At 35.0% G+C, this 17500-nt stretch overlaps 1 protein-coding gene across 13 annotated transcripts in view; it reads left to right on the top strand.

Moving 5' to 3' along the window:
- Positions 1–17500, top strand: part of FOXP2 (forkhead box P2) — a 185244-nt gene that overhangs the window by 120864 nt on the left and 46880 nt on the right. For 2 of the 13 annotated variants that reach the window (XM_062491094.1, XM_062491089.1), the window contains exons 4-9: positions 4664–4801; positions 5967–6034; positions 6955–6964; positions 7666–7834; positions 12730–12943; positions 14496–14600. In XM_062491094.1, the coding sequence (XP_062347078.1) occupies positions 4664–4801; positions 5967–6034; positions 6955–6964; positions 7666–7834; positions 12730–12943; positions 14496–14600 (704 nt within the window). Of the gene's footprint in view, positions 1–4663; positions 4802–5764; positions 5816–5966; positions 6171–6746; positions 6750–6954; positions 6965–7662; positions 7835–12729; positions 12944–14495; positions 14601–17500 lie in introns of all 13 variants that reach the window. The other 11 variants (XM_062491093.1, XM_062491087.1, XM_062491092.1 and 8 more) reach the window with 9 other exon arrangements.

The following is a 17500-nucleotide window of genomic DNA, read 5'->3' as shown; positions in this document are numbered from 1 at the left end:
GTAAACAGGGAAAACAGGAGTCCTGAACACAACAGTTATATGTTCATTACTTTATTTCTTGTGTTGCATACCTCCTAGGGTTTCTCTGTTGATAAACTTAAGTAATTTGTATCAAGATTTGTTTTTTCAGAAGCATGTAACTTTATCTAAACTGCATAAAATACGTTGGTACATATTGTCAGTGTACAGGCGTCATTATGCATTATTGTTCTCTAGTTATGAACAGCTTACAAATACGACTCAGTTTATTCTCAGCTCTTTTTAATATCATAGAAGCAGGAAGATTCAAAAGGTTATTATTATGGTAGACACACTACACATATAGCAAAGAAGAGAAGGAATGTAGTAGTTTCATCTTTTAAAATAATTCTTTCCTGCTGAAAAGCCCAATCCTGTACTATGTGTGGTTTCACACCTACATTTATTTTTGAAAGGAAGATCCTACAGAAAAATTCTCCATTAAACGTTTAATTACGCATCTTTCAATAAGCCAGAGAGACTTGTCTTACGAAACAGTTCCATTCTCAGATCTGTCACTTAAAATATGATGTGATTTTGGATTAATTACTTAAAGGTGGTGACTTGTTTCCTCTGTCTGTAACAAAGAAATAATTCCTACCTACCTTAAATCAGCTCTGAATGTGATTAATATATGTGACTTTGTGACTCTCTTCAAAATCACTGGAAGCTAAGGGAAGGTTTTGTTGTAATTTTCATTCTCAGTACCTGACTTTGAAAATAAAAAGAACTTGGAATAAAAATAGTGTGTCTTCGCTGGTTGTACTTAGTGAGATCGGTCAACACTTCTTGAAAATACGTGTGCAGTTTTTCAAGGCTTCTGAAAAATGCAAATGCTTATTGCAGGTGTAGGCCACCTATCCATTTGGCCATTAAAATATTATTTTTATAGGTAGCATGTAAAAATATACATTTGTCTGATTCCTATTATTGATCAGCTCATATGAACAATAGATGAGTGTTTACCTGGCAAGCTTCTTTACAGCTAAAGCTGAATTTTTAATGTGCAATAACAAGTGGTATTAAATGTACTAATTAATTAAATGTATTAAATGTGGAGCCTTAGTCTCCACTATTTCTCTATTAAATTGATCTGGGATAAACCCAGATTTTTCATTCTTCAAAGAATTTCTGATTTCGTTTTTGCATCCATGTTCATCTATCTAATTTCCAATATCAGTGCTTTCATTCTGAGTCATAGCTTTTCTTTAATTTATACATTCATATGCAGCAATAAAGCAATGTACAGTTGTTCTTGCCTGAAATACCATTTAGATGTGTTAAAAATTGTTTGCTTAGATATCTGTAATTTTATTTAACAGGATTTATAACCTAATAAAAAAAATGGGGGATAGCCTGCAACAAAAACATGAGAAACTTCAAAATATGATGGGCCCTCCATCTGGGTCTGTCATGGGCCCATCAGATTTATGTGTTCTTCATAGGCTGTCCCAGCCATTGTGTTCTGTAGGTTTGCATACCCAGGCATCTTCATGGCAGAGCTGGGAGTTCAGTGTCTTTGAGGATGCCATGCAACAAATAGGTTGCAGTTATAAATCATGTTTCACTTTGTCACTTTAGTTTTTCATGAGAGGTTTAACCAAGAATTTTAGTGAGTTCACGGCCCACTCAAAGGAGCAATGCTACCTCTTCACTGGGTCACTCTACCTAAACTGATTCTAGATACATTGAGAGATTTCTATGAAAAAGAGTGAGAGATTGCCTCTCTGCTACATTTTTGTAAAATCAGGTTGGAAATCTTGGAAAACACAGACATTAAATCAAAGAAATATACCTAATGCATATAATTGTCCATAAAATAGCAGGTTTCAGATAGTGTTCCAACCCAGATAGCCCAGTAGCACTATGCCAGTAAGAAATAAAGTACAGTCTGGTGTATCAATGAAGGCTATGAAATGTACCAATTTATGTTACCTAATGACAATTAGAGAAATCTCTTTGCTTAATGTGTTCTGCTAATGTAAATTTCAAGCAGTTTCCGAAATGCCTAGTCCTTTATCTGTGGGGAAAAATATAGGCATCAGGCATGATACACACATATGTATCATTACATAAAATTATTATAAAGACAATATTATCTACAAAGATCTACTTTTACTACTGATCTTGACTGCTAGTTTTTTTTTTCCCATGCTTCTGTCTATAACCCTGAAAAGCAGGTATATTAGTTCTCTTGCTTTTACAGTTGAACTGTTGAAAATTACAGGAAAAACAAATTTTGTCAGAAAAGCTGCTAGAATGCATTGCAAAGCAGGTGTGTCTCCATGTATAAGAGCACATACACAGTTAGGGAGATTCAGAGCAGATACTACAAAAGCTAAAAAAAAAATATGCCTGGTGGAGGGGAATCTGTATTTCAGACTGAAGAATAGAGGATTCTTGTGGTATACCATGAGTCTTGCTAAATGTCTTACAGGCTGGAGTCTTTAGCAGAGTATGAACAAGTCAGTGCCAGTTACAGAGTTAGGTAGATTTTCACACAGTTTACATAAAAATATTCATATTATACATACATACATATTATAATATAAAGCACGTAAGTGTTGGGAAAGTTCTTGCCATGTTTAAAGGTTAAGGGTAATAATTTAATTGTAAAAGTGTCCATCTTTCTCTCTGCCTTCTCATATCTGTGTTACCTGTGGTAGTTGAATAGCATCGCTGCAATAAAATTGTTACAAGAAGACAAATTCAGATCTCAAGTAAACAGAGGACATTCTTGGTGACTTCAGAGGGAATTGAATAGTGACTCTAGTCAGTGAATTTTATTCTTTGCTCGTGCATCCCAAAGTTGTTAAAACATGTTTGTCTTGTCTTTAGTACTTGCTAAATTCAAAATAAAAAAATACTGTATAGGTATGTGGTGTTTCCAATACTACAAAACTAGATGTTACAAAGCATAATGACCAGAATTAATCATCTGAAATCTAGATGTCTACTCAAAGTGAGTCTGTACTAAATGGGGAGAGAGAGGCACATTCACAGTGTGGGCTTCATTCCATGTTAAAATAAATCCCTAAACTAGATCAGATATATTTTGTGCAGGATTTCTTTATTCTGTTGATAATGGAAGAAGTACAGGGAGAGACGATCTTAAATTCCTCCCCACAAATTTCTGAGTGGAAATCTGGTTTGTCTTTTCCATTTGTATTTTCAAGCAAAGCATTCAGAATTTTTATTCTTAAAATTCATTTGATATTTGCCAAAAGATTATCAGACTTTTTAGTAAAGGCTGGTATGTTTACTTTCAGACTCTTAATTAGTTAGTGTTTTAAGACTGTAGTTTATGCTGTGATGAATCATGTGAAAAGTGGTATTCTGTGTAATATTATATGAGGTAATTTCTTCTAATAGTAAATTTCAGTGGACTTGTGTTCTTTTTTCCTCTGTTTCATTTATACAAAGTCTTTCAGGACAGATTCAACTAATAGAAGCATTAGAAGAGTTTTTCCTGCTAAAATTGGCTTATGATTTAATTTATTAATAATAATATTATTTTTACTGATTTACAGAAGACTGGAATGTCCCACAGCATCTCACAAAGCAGTATTTATATGCCAGCTTGCTATTTTATGCAGAAAAAACATTTGAATTTTGCTAGAACAAGCAAGTGGCTGCTTTTTCATGGGTGGAAAGCCTGGCTTGCTGACAGCTGTTTGACCATGTCCTGGGTAGCTGGAGCAATGGCCTCACACTGTGTGCCTGCCACAGCACTCAAAAAATACCCCAGGCTCCTTCATAGGACTTTTCTCTCCTACGTACACAAAGAAACATATTTGCTGTGTCTTTCCAACTCACCCATATATTCCTGGGAACATGTGTGTTTGTGGGTGTTTATGCATTTGCCAACGCTTGATCTCACTGTGTAACAAGTGGAGAATAAAACCACGTCCAAAACAGCACCTACACAAAAATGCATTCTTAGAGTTTAGTGAAAAAGCTAATAATCTAATGTGAAGGCTTCCCGACTTTCACTTTTCAGTTAGGAATGCTGAGAACACGATTCTCCCTGCAGAGACCAGGTGACTAAGGTGGGAGTCCTTGCTGTGTACTCTGATATGTCCATGACATTTTTATTCCTGCATAAATGAGAGCTTCTTAAAAGACTAGCTGAGCAAGAAAGTTTTTCTTCTACTAAAGTGATGTATTATGCAAAATTTTTTTTAGGCTAAGTGTCTTTATTGTGGAAAACATTTACTGCTTAAAGATACATATTTTGCTGTCTGCCTTAATCATATCTTTTGAAACAGTCTCAATGGATTTTTCTATTCGTAACATTATGACACTTGATAAGATGATTGATTATGAAGTGTTGAGAGCCCTGCCATGTGATCATTTATTTTTAAATACGCATTTATACTAGCCAATGCTTAAATTTCTTGCAGGAGTACATAAGATATGTGAAACATAAAGCTTGAGCCTGATCGAAACTGATGCCTCTGGAAATAGAGTGCCACAGTAGTGTGGCCTTAAAATAACAGATTCTGACTGAAACTGGAACTTTACAGTGATAAATACTATGTAAAAAATTATGGTCCGTCTTTGGTACAAAATAAAAAAGATGTATTGCTGTAGTGCAGGCGAAGTAAAATGTTTTTGATGATGATATCTTTCTTTCCCTGTGCAGGTGCCTGTGTCAGTGGCCATGATGACTCCCCAGGTGATCACCCCTCAGCAAATGCAGCAGATTCTCCAGCAGCAAGTGTTGTCTCCGCAGCAGCTTCAAGCACTTCTCCAGCAGCAGCAAGCAGTTATGTTGCAGCAGGTAATGTGTGTTACCTGCTTTGGACTGCTAGCACAGGGCATTCACACAAATGTCAAACAGATTTTATGGGTCTTATCTTGTAATATTTCATTGCTCTTTGCACCAAAAAGAATGAAAATAAACATGAAACTTCTCAGTCTCCAAATTATTTTTTTTAATGCAGAAGTGTGAAATTGCACTTCGAAATATTCAATATTATATTAAAACCAGAAACAGCAGCAGTGGCAGATGCATTACAAATACCAAACAAATTGATGTTTAAATTTTCAAGCGCTTAGGCACATTTTAATTGTAGACCTGCCAAAGGAAGTGCAAATTGTTGCTTTAAAATTCATAACACTCTAGTGCTCCCTTTAGTCACGTAAATGGTATGCGGTTATGAAATTTGAACATAAATGCTTGTTTCATCAGGGGAAAAGGTTTTTTATTTTGTTTTTTTGCACACTAAAATTTTGTCCCAAGATAAGGCTAAAAAGGAGGAGGAGTTTGCTGTTTCCTTAGCACAAAATCTGTCAGCTAATTGAAAAATAGGTCAACTTGTTATTCATACAATAATGGTAGTGTGAGTGATCAGTGTCTCGGTGTAACACAAAGTGGATTTTTGGGTGCATGCTCAATTGTCATACAGAAAATGAGGTGTCTGTTTGTTATAGTCATAGCTCAGTCACTGAACTGTATGTTTAAACATTTTAATATCCAGTACAGTGATCGTTACAGGCAATTCACCTTCAGTTGTGAATCCAGCGTCCTGCTAAGCAGATTGACAGATTAATTACTTTTTTCCCCTCAGAAGCAGACAGTTTTGCTTGGCCTTAGTGACTTGTAGGTTTCTTGCAAGTGGATGAGTGCAGCTTCTGATTTGTTATATAGGACGTATAAGGAACTTAGGTATAGTTATTTGAGGAGTTAATTTGGCTCTTGCATTCCCTTTAGAATACAGATTTTCTATACCCTTCTGTTTAGGATATTTTGGAATCTGCATTGGAAAATTTCAGAACCGCCTTGGAAAAAAATGTATGTAGATCTGCCTCTTCAAATCACATTTTTTTGTTATGAGGTGATACTTAATGGCTACGCTACCATATGCCAATCTAGAAGAGTTTAGGAGATTTATAATACTTGAAACTTTTGCCTTTATTTATTAAAGTCAAAATGATTTATTCAGCAACAACTACAAGAGTTTTACAAGAAACAGCAAGAGCAGTTACATCTTCAGCTTTTGCAGCAGCAGCAGCAACAGCAGCAGCAACAGCAGCAACAGCAGCAACAACAGCAACAACAGCAGCAACAACAGCAACAACAGCAGCAGCAGCAGCAGCAACAACAACAGCAGCAACAGCATCCAGGAAAGCAAGCAAAAGAGGTAGGAGCTAAGACCCTTGCTGATGCATACTAGTCTGAGCTGTCAGAAGCTTGGAAAAGGCAAGACCAGTTTAGATCTTCTCCTGTAGCAAAGATGTAGCTATCAAAGATTTGTTCTTATGTTTTTACTGGGCTTAATAGCAGTGCTGGTATAATTCTCTTGCTCCTCTTTCTGAGACACAGGATTTGAGCAGTCTAGTCCAGCTGTCATCTAATGTTCACTAATGAATCTGAGTGTGCAAAGAACAAACTGTGTGGTGGACTCTGTACTGATTATCTTGTATTCACAGGCAATCTGTGTTGGGGAAGGAGCCTTACTTTGCTCAGTGGCACAGCTCAGAGAGCATGCAAATTTAGTCCATGGCTGAAAAAGAGCAATTGAGCACAGATTTCAAAGTCATAGGCCCCTGATTAATGAACTGCTACTGTAGGTTTGAAGTGGCAAGTAGAAAGTTACAGTTTGATGTGCTCATAAATCAACCTGACAAGTGGGTTTCTCAGGCCTAGCTTGCACTTGTCAGCAAACTGCATCAAATATAAACAGAATACAAACAAAACATGTTGAAGTAGTTAAATTGATCAGCAGGTATCCTAGACGTTGTCTTCAAGCTGCCCATTATGCAAACGTCGAAGAAGCAGTTGTGACCTCCTGAGGCTTTGTTTCTGTTTGGATTTGTGAATAGAATTTCAGACAGCCATCAACTACAGAATAGAAATTGCTCCCTTATTTCTCCGGAGGCTCTGGGCAATCCACATGACTTGCTCCATTATGCAGTCTGTTTTCCAGTGAGCGCATCAGAAGTTTCTCTTTTCCCCAAACTAGAAAGGAAAGGTCTTCCACAGCAGCCTGTCTTTTTCTGAAGTGTGACTGCCTTCTCATACCCTCCTGAGTCTTTGTAGACTCAAGTTTGTCTTGAAATGCCTCACAAAGTTGGAACCTGTACTTTTGCTCCATAATAGGGCATTTCGTTGCCTTGAATGCCATGCTCCTTGTAATATATTCCAACATGAAAAGAGAGTGAGCTAACAGGCCAGTGAAAGGAAGGCTACATCCCAGTTTACTAATAGATCACTGGAGACCATGTTCATGGGCCACTGCAGACCAAACTTAGTCAATTGGAAAAACAAGAGTGCCTTCAAATCACAGGCTGCTGTAAAAAGTTACACATTTAGCATAGATAAATTTGTTATCATCTGCCATGAGCTGAGCTTTTATTTTTATTTGAAGCAGCTGTTATATACTTTTTCTTGACCCTTTTCTTTAGTGTGTCAGTAAGTGTATCTTGCCGTTTTCCCTAAAACCTAGTAGCTTAAATGAATATAATAGAAAATTTCAAACACTTTCATTGCCTGAGTATTCTACAAATAGCATTATTATTTAATAACTGAGATTAAAAAGAAAGAAGTCGATTTTATGTTTTTGGCTTTCTAACCTTTACTGCGCACTTTAGTTTTTGCTGCATTTGCTTTTTCTTTTTTTCCCCCCATTCTCTTTGTAGCAGCAGCAGCAGCAGCAGCAGCAGTTGGCAGCCCAGCAGCTTGTCTTCCAGCAGCAGCTCCTCCAGATGCAACAACTTCAGCAGCAGCAACATCTGCTGAACCTTCAGCGTCAGGGACTCATTTCCATCCCACCTGGCCAATCTGCTCTTCCTGTCCAGTCTCTGCCACAAGGTATTTCAATAATATATGATTGGAGAAATTTTTAAATTCTCAACGTTTTAACCATACCATTTGCATCTGAACTTCAGAGGTTTCCCACTATGACACTTAAGCTTACTTTTTAATTGAAATTTTATTATTCATATTACCAATTTTTTTGCACACCGATAAATTTTACAGGATACTCTTTTGGAAAAATAAAGGCAGCTTTGTAGTGTTTTTTCCTAGATGGAAATTGCGTATTTATTAAGTTTATGTGCTGAAAACAATTTCTAATAACAGCACAATTCAAGCATCATTGCTTTTCTCTGAGGAGTAACTGAAATCTGATTTAGTGGAATGTTATTTCATTTAATATAAACAAACAGCTGTAAAATACATTTGATAGTGATATTAAAGCCATTCAAAAGCTCACTTTCTTTTCTTCTTCTTCTAAGAAAATAGAGTGTTTGGCATTGAAAAGCACTTTAAGTCTTCAATTTATTACAAGTGAATTTAGGGACAAGCCTTAGGATTTATTTTCTTTTCTATTCCTTTGTATTAAATAGGTTAAATAGAATAACAAGTTTTGAAGGCGGTGATTCCAATAGTAATGAACTGTGACTGACAAATAACTGTAAAGACTTTAAAAAAAATATTCCTTTTGTCACTTTGATCAGGATTTCTCAATGATGAAAATGAGCTCAAACTCTACTACTTGAAAGAAAATAGGGCACACACTTTTGAAACTTAAATTAACGTGGAGATAATGCTGCTTACATTTTAAGATAAGGTCAAAGTCTTCCCATCTAGGGGACTCTGTCTATGACCTGTCAGGTATGTGTTTCTATTTGTTTTACCATAAAGAATTGAGCTAAGCATCTGTCATCAAAATTATACAATAAGTTGATCTCTGATACCTCCTGAAATAGTCCTTAAATGAACATTGTTTATACTATGTTCATGACAGGTAACATTATTTTTAATTGGCCTTTATGTATGTAACTTGTTCCTCTACTAGATAACTATTATGAAATCAAAGCCTCAGAAATCAGATGACCAAAAGCAGAGTACACAATATATAGACAATGATCTAAAACTCCCTAGAACCCCAAACCAAAACAAACAAAAAATAAAACAAAATGACCAGAAAAATCAAAGATTACAAATAAATTTGTTAATTGCATTGTGGAAAAATGTTGTGGAAAAAAGCTATGACACAAGCATATCTAAAATTGTAAAAGTTACAACGAATACGAGTCATACTACACCAAATAGAAGACATGTGAGGAGACAAGATGATTCATAAATCTGGAGATGAGAGACTTGTAATGCTGGTTTCTTTTTGTACAATTGACTTGGACCAGAATCAAAAAAAGCATGACACCCAGCTTCTCTCCAAACTGCTTTACTTTTTGCATTCTCCTCCTGTGCCATCTGTTGCTGGAGGGATTCCTCAGGTTTTCTCTCACATTAAGCTATCCCCATAGATTTCCCTCTGCACTCCTACCCAATTGCATTGATATTCATTATTTTAATGCAACACTCACTCATCTACTTCTAGTGTAGAAACAGAGGAAAAAACCCCTTTTTAATACTTCTTGGAGTAAACAGTTCTTTTTAAGACCTTTCTTTTACTCAAAGAATTAAGTCCAGCTGAACTCATGACAAAATGATTGATAATAAAGAAACAAGAAATTACAAAAATTTACAGTTTTTTATATATATGGATTGTTATTTTTGAAGTAAACTACTCTCTTTTTTGTTTTTGCCTTGATTTTTTTTCCATACTAATGAATTACATACAAGTATTTATTTCTTCCATTTTTAAATGAAGCCTTCAGAATTGAATTAAGGTAATAGACACTAGATGTGGTAAAAATTTGGTTTTCTGCTTCTACTGTGCTGTGAGAGATATAAGATAGTTATGCACAAGGGTTTACATGTGTAACACAAGTATTTTATATGCACCCATCCAGTTTACTCAGTTACATGGGTGGCTAGAAAGTCACACAGGGAATTTGTGTTTATAAATTATTGGTCATAAAGAGTCCCATAAACCACAAATTATTATTGGCGAAAGAGTTTATATTTGATAGTGTGAAAAAATGTATCTTACAAGTACAGCTGTGAGGTTTGCATATATAAACAGTATTTTCTTCAAGTATAGTTTCTGCCTTTAAAGAACAGGAATGTTTCCTGTGTTTTCTTGATGGCCAGGTATCACAAATAAGATGTAATAGGTGGTTTAGGATCTATTTGGTGACCAGGTCTTCACTATGCTGTATCCAAAACCAGTGATTTTCTGTGAGTTACTTCCATGTATTGCTGTGTTGATGCTAGTTAAATGCAAAAAATTGTAAATGACAACAGTAAAAAACCCCCAAACAAAATAAACAAACAAAAAACCACCAAAACCCCAAGTCTTGACTGGTCCATGTTGGAAAAGGAAAAGCAGTTGCATGGATGGTTTTTAAAATTTTTGTTTTTATTAAACATTTATTGAAACTTAATTTATTTTTATAAATTTATTATTTATAAAAATAGAGCAGATAGAGGTTAAAAGAGGTATGAAAGTAATATTAAAATCCCCAAAATTTTGGTGTTCGTAAGTTCAGAGAAAATCAGTATTTGACCTTTTTATTATAGTCCATAATTTTTGTTCCACTCTTGATAGTCTTTTAGTTCCTTTCCCTTTAATATATTGTGGGGAGGGTATTTTAAGAGTTGTCACAGCCTATGAAACTTTAAAAACTTACCCTAATTTTACATCCAGACTGAAATGTCTGTCAGCCATTTCACAAGCCTCTAGTAAAAAAGAGTTGGACTTTTTTTGACACAGAAACCACAGAATTGCCATAATTTACAATTAATTACAAATCCGCTTATTAACTTTTTACTTTTTAAGTGCCTGTCCGTAAACCTTTTATCCTAAAAGGCAGCCTTTCAGGGTCCTCTAAAGAAGTGATAAAATTAACCAGCCTGAGCCTAGAGAGAAATTTCTTTCTGCTTTAAAAAACCCCCTAGGTGAGGTAGGCAGCCTGGAGGCACAGCTGCATCTGCAGAGGAAGGGGCTGCCCAGCAGATGTCCAGACAGGCAGGACATCCCTCCCATGGGAGAGACCATTGCTGCAGCTGCTCCCAGCCCTCCTACATTCCCTCAGCTTGTGGGGTAGCTCTTACTCAGCTCACACAGGACCCAAAATTTGATGATCTCAAATTAAATTCCTCTCACTAGAAGATAACCTAAACTGATGGTTTTATTCTTGGGTTGGTTTGTTTTTTTCTTTTGTTTATTTTTTCTTTCAGTACAGAGTTAGTTTATTTTTTTCAATAATAGGAGGAAGATCTTGAAGTAAATAATGTATATCTGTATATAATATAAAATAGTGTATATACTTTGTATATCATGCCACCTAAATGAATACATTATTTCATATTGATTTGTGATTACATTTACAGGTAACTGTTATTTACAACACTAAAGTGGGTTTTTTTGCAGTGTTGCCTCATGAAGTTAGGAATAATTACTTGCCTTCATTAAACAATTACAGCCTGTATTATCATCACTCCTGTTACCCATCTCTCTAATGCAGAAAATTAGAACCTGGCTTCTTTGCTTGCTTCCTTAAAACCTAGGGTTTTGCTATACAAATACGATATAAACTCCAGTTTTAGGACTTGCAGTTAACTCTTTTCACTTTTTCCTTAGCTGAGTTTGCCAGTGGGTGTTGGTATCTAAGGTAAAGAAGCAGTACTCAAAGAAGTAGTCTAAAAATGACCTGCTTTCATAATTAATAAAAGCCAAACAACCCACTTTATTTCCATACTTCTTCCAGAAATTAATATTTCTGTAAATAACTACTAGTCTACTTTTAATAGTTTTGAATACTTCGTGGTAAGATAGCTACTGAGAAGTATTAAGGAACTTCCTATGTTTTATCATAATTTTTTGTTGAATCTCTTTTGGTAGTCTGATTTTATATGTTCTCAAAATAAAACATTATCTAATAAATAGATTTCCCAAATGGTAAAACAACTGTCTTTACATCTTTCTACTGTATCTTGTTAACAAAAAAAAAATGCTCTATGAAAATTTTGAAAGAACAGATGCTTTCTACTACTTTTCAGGACCAGAAAAATATGGTATTTAATTAAAAAAAAACAAACAAAATGGAAAATGCAATATTTTGATTCAAACAGCATCAGCATTTTGAATATTTTGCATTCCAGCAGATCAGGATACCATGACCATATGTTACCTAATTTTGGTTGTTGAAATGAAATACAGAAGACAGACTTTGAGATGCCTCTGGAACTAACCATGTCAGGCTGAAGAACCTGGCATTGAAATCACAAGATCTCTGGCCTTCACATTATTTTCTGCATTTAATCTAGTATTCTTCAACAGTGATATGTCAAACTTACAAGGTCTGGCAGTGACAGAAGGTGTATACAGTTCTGATGAACTCTTCATCTTTCAAAATCTGGTTTCCTATCTTAGCTGCATGTTCAGGGGGAAGATAATAGAATGCTCACAGCCCTTCTCTTGCCTGTGTTTTGTAATCTTTACTTCAGGCAGAAGCACATTGTACTGTAGGTTTCCATGACTTCATGAAAACTTGAGCCAGACAGCCCTAACACATATGTATGAATACATTCAACAAGACATGGCTTTTTGTGACCTAGGATAAATCGTGGAAACTACAAGTTTCCAGGCTGTGAGAAGATTAGAGAGCAAGTTTAAGCTCTTTTTTGTTTTATGTTTATGAATTTATGAATTTATGAATTTATGTTTTACTACATGTTGGTTGTGCTGGTAAAACAGCATCAGCTTTATTGTTGGCATTAATCCATTAATAACACTGAGCTCATTATATGAAACTCTTTATTTTGTTATATTAGTGGGGCTCTCTTTCATTTTATAGCCGGCTTAAGTCCTGCTGAGATTCAGCAGTTATGGAAAGAAGTGACTGGAGTTCACAGTATGGAAGACAATGGCATTAAACATGGAGGGCTAGACCTCACTACTAACAATTCCTCCTCTACTACCTCCTCCACCACTTCCAAAGCATCACCACCAATAACTCATCATTCCATAGTGAATGGACAGTCTTCAGTTCTAAATGCAAGGCGAGACAGGTAATTCTGACGAGATTTCCACTGTGCTTTTCATTTGACGTGAAGCGGTTGTATAACATCTTAAGTCACGTGATTTCCAGTAAAAAAAAACAACACTTAATAGAGGTTACTTAAGAGATCGTAGAAGATCTGATTTTCCAGAATTGTTTATCAATAGGGCATAAATTTCAGTAATGATGTCTAACTGTGGAGACACAACTAAATTACCTGCATGTGCTTTTATAACTCATAAACTTATGGGTAAAAGTTAGAAATGGCAGAATCAAGTGGGCTGGTGCAGGAGTGTAAATACACATTTGTGGGCACTTTTGTAGGTGCATACTTTCATTCATTTTTAACACGCCTGGCAGTCAGGCCCTTACTCTTGAATCACACTTCTGGTTCCATTGACAAAGTACATCTATATGAGTTGTCAAGGCTGTAATTCAGTGCAAAGATTCTATGTTAAAAGTGTGTCAAAACAGTATATAAAAGCAGCTCTTACATTGTTTGTTTCTTGTGAAAAGAACCACTAAATTTTCTGTCTTTTATGCATGACAGTAATGAAGTTGACATATTTCATACAAATTTTCAGTGTTGTTAGTGTAATACAGTGGAATTCTACTATATGGATGAAGTTAAAATTATTTTTCAGACACATTGACAGATATTATTTACCGTTCCTTAATTTCAAGTAATGGATTAAATACAATAGTCTGCAGTATCTGAAACACCAGTAAATATATTAGTTTAGTGAGATATAGATGATCTCAGTATAAGATGAAATTCAATTATATCTATATAGCCTAAATTGCAAGTAATTTTATTTTCAAATGAATTTTTCATTTAACTATTTTAATACTTAAGAGATTATGATTTAACTGTCATTATTTTGTATTACTTAAAAATCTGGACAGCTTTATAGTAGTGCTTTTAGTATGCATTACTTTTGTGGCTATATCTCACAGACTGGTTCAGGATGTCACCCACATCCAGGGAATTCCCTGAATTTCTTTGATAACTCATCATGGATGAAACAATTTCAGGGGTTCCAGAAAAAGGCATGGAGTACAGCTAGGGATTTTTATGAAGCTACATAGTTCATGAAAGCAATGTTTGTGAATAAAAATATTTGTTAATGGAAGCAACTTTAATTTTACACACATTGAGCAGAAAGTTCAAATATTTTTTGAACCTTCACAATATTCAGAATGTCTGACTGTCAGTCTTCAATATTTATACTCAGAACTGATCAGTTCTGAGTGTATTTTTTATTTATAGGTAAATGTTACACCAAGGTCATATGGCATAATTAGCATATGGTATTATACAGTCATCTTATTTTTTCATCCTTTATTAACAGTCATCTTTGGCTCTATTTCTTCTCTAATTGGAACATCATCTAGCCTTGGCAGTTGAACTATTCAATAGAACGATTAAATTTTTCTGACTGCTCTGAGCTAAATTGACCTGTTTTGACCTGTTTGTCACTGATCGTAACCTGACAGGCACTAGCAGCCTCCAACGATTATGGCTTTTGAGATGAATCTGATGCCTTATTCTTTTGCTACAGCTCGTCACATGAGGAGACTGGGGCCTCCCATACTCTCTATGGTCATGGAGTTTGCAAATGGCCTGGCTGTGAAAGCGTTTGTGAAGATTTTGGACAATTTTTAAAGTAGGTGGATTCTTACTCATTGGTACATCATTGTTCAAGGCAAGGGAAAGTGAAAGACAGCAAATAAAGTTTTGCTGTAAACCATATCAGAGATTTTTTTGTGTGCATTTCAAGCAACTGGATAATCGAGGCTATCGGCAGAGGGTCAAATTGTTATCCTTTCTTTCATGTCGAACACTTTTGCAGGCCTTTCAATAGCACAGTGTTTAATCCTCTTATTATCCTTTACTGAAATGGAGCCTCAGAAAATTTGAAGAGATGCTTTAGATTTCATATTGGATAGTAGGAGTATGAAAAAGCACATTTTAAATTCTGACAGTTTGTGTGAAGTGGGAATTACTGTGTATAATATAAATAAAAAAGTACAAAGGCCTAAGCATGGCCATTTAACTCTCACAGGCTAATCTATTTTTGCTTTTATTCTTGCATGTCTATGAGATACATTGAAAAAAACCCACAGGGTACAGGTGGGTTTGCACCTTTCAGGACTGAAAAGTGATGTCACTGCTTTTTCAGCATTCGGTTTAGCCAGCTATTTTCTAAATCAGAGCATTTAGGAAATAAGTGATGCAGCTTTTCCTTTTCATCTGCAGCTTCAAACTGCAATGGGTTTCTGCAATTTTTCCTTTTTTATTTATTTCAAGGTATTTACTACTATTTCTGTGTTCATTTGAATTTCCAACAGCAGCACTGATTTGCTACCTATGTACATTATGGACTGGTCTTTGTTAGAAGAGCCATACTCATTTGGCATGCAATAGATCTTAATGGAAAGCTACAGATAGGCTTATATAGATGAGTAACTTCAGGGACTGAGACTCTTATGTTGTCATGGTGCAGCTAACAGGGTGAATGAACTGTTTCATGCTTCATCAACAATTAAGTTAATTAGCTCATTTGAAATTGCACTGCTTTGTTGCCAGGATGTTGGCAGAAACATCAAAAAGATGTGTTTACAAATGGCAAACTACGGGGTATATAACAGAAGCACCTTAACAGCAGACCATAACCACTCAGTATTACAATAACTTTTATAATAGAATTATAGCAATACTATTCATAAAGTATTTGCAATGCTTTCTCTGTCTTTCAGTTTTAAATTAAGTAACTTACACTGACTTGCAAATTGTATGTAGGTATCACTCCTGACAATTTTTTGTTTATTAGTGCATTAAGTGGATTGTCAAAACAATGGCTTATTGTTAAAGAAAACTGTATAGGATTTAAAAGAACCTGATTTACATAAGTTTGTATTAAAAGGAAAATGAAATCTCCTAAATTCAATGTAGTGTTCTAAGTATTATTAATAAGAAGAATTTAAACTCATTTAGCTGAAGCATTTTCCTTTTCAAGAAAAACTACGTTTCCTGAATACGTCCATCCATCTAGCCTATAGTGATGCTAATTCTTTGGGCAGACTTTGCACATCCATTATGTCAGGTCGCTTGTTATAATCCATGATCAGTAAAACCATTTTGATTAAGGCAGTGTAGTGCCAGGTTTACAGATGCTCTTGCTTTCCTGAACCAAATAACCCTGGAAAATGTGAAAGTGACACATAACATCTTGATAATTCTGGTGCAGAAGCAATCAGGGTTTACAGGAGTGTCATGGCTTTTTGTCCTATACATCAGCAGAAGCTGTCCGAGAATACTTTGTTATTTCTTCTTTTCATTCAAGTCTATTTACTGTGCCCTTAAAACAAATAAGAAGTCATGATGCTGAATAGGAGAGTTTGTTTATCAAATAGAAACTTTCCTTTGTTTTTTACTAGCGTTAAGATGGAAATCAATACATAACCTTGCATTAGATTTTTTAGTACATTTTCGTGTTTCACACTAATGCAAAATCCCCATTACAATTAAAAAACATTTTCTTTCAATTAAATATCAACTTTTAGTCTAAAGACTGACCATTTTTCCAACCCATTAACTTTATAGGGGATGACAGGACTAATGGCTGTAGTTTTCAAGGCTCTGCTCTTAGTCTAATCTTTGTTGCGATGTTTCAGGTTCTCTGACTTGAAACAATATGATACCTGTGTTAAGAGAGTTAATGCAAGTATATTGTACCAAAATGAAATATTAATAAGGTTCTCTACCCCAGTCTAGTAGTCTGTATTTCTGTAATATGCTTATGACAACTTTGAAGAGTGCCTGGTTTATGAAGTGAGCTGCAACTTCTGTTCAGAAAACGGTTTACCTAGCAGCTTGATCTAAAAAAAGGGAAACAAGCAGAGACTCCAAGAAAGAGGATTAGGACAGAAAACACCAGTTTGGCTTTACTTGGCTAATCGGGGAAATAATTTAGAGTAAAATGATAAATAACTTTAAATATATGACTTAAATCTACAAAAGCCATTTTCACTTTTTTTTTTTTTTCAATCCAATAGGAATTGTTTCTATTTTTAAGGTAATTTGAGGGCATTCCAATTAGCTACAATTCTTTTCAGGTATTCTTAATGGCTCAAGAAATTTCACATTAAGTGAAACTAGGTTTAATGCTTGGAAACATATGCAACGGTTTCAAGAAAGTACAGTGAATCTTCTTCATGGTAAATTTCTGTATATGCAACAAAACCTAAACCCATATGCTTTCTTTGGTATCCCTCAACTACAGGCACAAATCCACGATTTATATTTCTGTCTTTGTAAGATGGTATTAACTTACAGATGCTCATGCATGCAAGATCAATTTGACTATTCAGTAAAAACAGCTTTTGGCTTAAAAAATACTTCAGAATTTAAAGACAAATCAGAAAATGTCATTACATAACTAGAAAAATGATGACAAGAGTTAAAGAAAATTTCGGGCCCTGACATGATTAAAAAAGTGTTAAATGCTTATGAAAACTCGGAACTTTGCTTTGAAACAAGTGTTCACAGAAGCTATCCATTTTC

Source organism: Cinclus cinclus, chromosome 4 (assembly GCF_963662255.1).
Source record: "Cinclus cinclus chromosome 4, bCinCin1.1, whole genome shotgun sequence".
NCBI classification, from domain to species: domain Eukaryota; kingdom Metazoa; phylum Chordata; class Aves; order Passeriformes; family Cinclidae; genus Cinclus; species Cinclus cinclus.
This window is presented reverse-complemented; position numbering and strand designations above follow the sequence as displayed.